Source organism: Anarhichas minor, unplaced genomic scaffold (assembly GCF_050575085.1).
Source record: "Anarhichas minor isolate MPS153535 unplaced genomic scaffold, ASM5057508v1 ptg000014l, whole genome shotgun sequence".
NCBI classification, from domain to species: Eukaryota; Metazoa; Chordata; class Actinopteri; order Perciformes; family Anarhichadidae; genus Anarhichas; species Anarhichas minor.
This window is the reverse complement of record NW_027466460.1, coordinates 5,451,410-5,454,493: the sequence shown is the minus strand read 5'-3', so window position 1 is coordinate 5,454,493 and position 3,084 is coordinate 5,451,410. Positions and strand designations below refer to the sequence as shown.

The following is a 3,084-nucleotide window of genomic DNA, read 5'->3' as shown; positions in this document are numbered from 1 at the left end:
ATACAGCAATTGTGAGCCTCCAATAATGCAAACTCCCTAAATATATAGAAATCGCAGCCTAGTGTCTGTGATGGGTTACATACATCCTAATAGTGTTTTAAACTGTAAAGCTGCCTACACTGCTTGCTACAGAACTATTGATCACATATTATTGATTATGAAAGTTGACTATTCCAAACAAGTAAGCTAAACAAATTCTGATGCTTGCGTTGTTAAACTGTATTTTCTTCCATTAACTACAATGAAAACACAGTCGTTCTCTGCTAATTCAGAGACATGTTTCAAAAAGTGTTTTGTTGAATGAGTTGATTGTCAGTGAACATGGAAAAACTGCAGATACACCAACAGCTCTGAATGAAATGTGTTGAGAGACAAGCCCTTCACATATTGTTTGTTGATGATTGGGACTACAGCTTGATCAGACATGCAAATAGTTATCAAGCTGATGATATTTGGAAGAACTGTATAAACCCACTTAATGAGGTACACCTAGATAGTGTTCATAGGACAACCTACTGCTTCAACCACCGCCTGAACCTTTTCAGGCATGAATTTAAGGATCGCTCTTTTAAGATTTTCTGTTGCACATTTGGGATATTAAAAGCGGATTTTCTTTTTGGCCACTTGATGGCAGCAGAACTAACTGTGTATAAAACTTTGACATTTCATCACCATGTAAAGATTTTGATGAGAACGGTGAGACTGAACTAAAACGGTAAATAGTGTACTCAGTAGAGCTGCAGAGTTTAGTGATAATACTCTGAGAGTTCATTACTCAGGCAAATATTTTCCTTTGTTAATATTGAAATTGTGATTAGCGCAGCTTTACATCTTGTGACTGCAGAGGCCACTGTAGTAAACAACCCAACTGAGTTTCATTCAGCTGCACCAGCAGCCTGTAGTGACGGACCTGTGGAGTCGTGTTTGTAGCAAAAAGATGAATTTGCCCATGCAGCATTTTTTCTCCATGTCCAGCATTAATGATCATGCAGCTCAGCTTTCTCTCTTGTTCTTACGTGCCAGAAGTGGAGGGCATCACATTATGTCCTCAGCGGCTCTGACCACTTTTCATTTTTAGGTTCAATTAGTTGTGATCTGTGAGTTTACTCTTTTCACATCATCATCACACTTAATTCCTGTTTCTTTGCATTGCTGTGGTCCATCTGGTAACCTAAAACCAACGTTCACATTCTCCTACTGTGTGATTATTCGTATTAATAAGTGTTTTACCATCATAACTACGGTGGCAACAGAAACACACAATTCTTTGGTAAATACGAGCCTTTGTAGTGCATGGAATTCCCTTTTTTATATTATATTATCATGTTATCATTGCATACCAACATACACACAGTTTTGTGGCATGAACCTTCAACCTTCCAAATAGCTATTGTCCTTTTTAAAATTGCAAAATGCTGTATTATATTCCAGTGTCTTATCACAACTTGCACAGTAGGCTACACACACATATGGTGATAGTTTGAGACAAAAAGTATCACTGTCTCTTTTCTCCATTCAAAAGCATGCTGCCTTTGAAATTGTTATATTAAACTGTGTTGGAGTCAAACATTTCACCTTCAGTTAATCTCATCCCAGTCTCTTGGTCTGCTGGTATTTGTAGCTCAGGCAGCAATCCTTTAGCCACCTTCCATTTTAAGTAAACAGAGTAAAGTTGTATCCACAAAATAGGTAAAATTCCTTTTTTTCTGTGTGCTATAACATTTAGATTATCACTGAGTTAGCTCAGTTGATAAATTCACAGGACAACAGATGAACACACTCTCTGTTCCATCCAACTTTCATCAGAGAAGGTTTGTCCAAACCTTTTTTCTATTCTCTATTCTATTGTAAAACTATTACGCCTCAATGACCGAGAGGGGAACAAATGTTCACCTTTAACTGCAATAAAAATCTTCTAAAAGTGATGAAATTAGCCAGACTGCCCTGTCACGCCTGAGACTGAGGGGTCTGTCTCACATTTCAGCTTCAGCGGAGGCTCTGTGGTGTCAGACGCAGACACATTGGAGGAGGACTGAGGAGGCTTAGGTGTATCAAAGCCCTTATCCATCCTCCCGTCTCCATTTACCCTCTCCTCCCCATGTCCTGGCGGGGACTCATGTGTGCGCATGTGCTTGGCCAGGTGGTCATTACGCATAAACACTCTAGGACATAATGAGCAGCTGAACTTCTTAGCACCAGTGTGTGTCTGAAGGTGTCGCTGCAGTTCATCAGAGCGTGTGAATCTCTTGCCGCAGAAGAGCCAGTTGCAGACAAACGGCCGGTCCCCGCTGTGCCATCTTAGGTGAGCCTTCAGATGGGAGGTCTTGGCGTATGCTTTGCCGCAACCAGGGATGTGGCAGTTATGCATGTGCTTCCTCCTGCTGTCGTCAGTGCTCTGGCCCAGCTGTTCAGCATGGACGCAGTTAGGGCAGCGACACGCAGCCTGGCCGCCGCCTCTGGGAGTGGAGCGGCGCTGGGGCTTGGGGCGGGCTGAGACGGGGTTCTCCTGTGGTTCCTCCAGGGAGAACGATTCTTGCTGCAGCATATCAGGGGCCAGTGGCTCCATCTTGAAGGCATCCTGGGGGAAGAGGTGAGATGAGTGTGAGGCTTGAACGAGTTGAGCTGGAGGCAGGGTGCACAGCTGCGGGTCAGATCCGTAGGGCCCTAAAGAGTGCTGCAACCCCATGGAGCTCCCTGGATTTATTGAAGGCAAGCTGACACCCTGCCCTGTCTGCAGGTCTATCCAGCTCCCTGACTGGACGTCCCTGTGGAGGTCCCACCAGGAGGGGATGTTCATGTCTTCTGGGCTGCCACTTGGTGGTGCTGTCCTTAACCAAGGCTCGTAAGGGTGGGCCATGGCAGAAGCTGGTGCAGGTGCAAGACTGCTGATGAGGTCGCCCGCTCAAAGTGTTTACTATTTTCTGGGTAACGCTGAAAATATTAGCATATGGTAGGACGGTGATGCATCAAAAAACCTGCAAAAAGAAAGAACAGACAAACTGTTATCTCTCCAAATCTGGTATCAACTTCCTCACTCTTTCTCACTCAGTGTCTCTCAGTGACTTCACTGAACCACATGCAAGG

General features: G+C 44.0%; 1 protein-coding gene across 1 annotated transcript; it reads right to left on the bottom strand.

Moving 5' to 3' along the window:
• Positions 1-1,930: 1,930 nt before the first annotated feature.
• On the bottom strand, positions 1,931-2,857 carry LOC142949367 (transcription factor Sp6-like). Its single transcript, XM_076090966.1, has one exon. The coding sequence runs from the start codon at positions 2,855-2,857 to the stop codon at positions 1,931-1,933; it is 927 nt and encodes a 308-aa protein (XP_075947081.1).
• Positions 2,858-3,084: the final 227 nt, after the last annotated feature.

Bases quoted from the DNA above. Each gene is read 5' to 3' on its own strand.
- LOC142949367 (XM_076090966.1), bottom strand. From the start codon at position 2,857: ATGGCCCACCCTTACGAGCCTTGGTTAAGGACAGCACCACCAAGTGGC.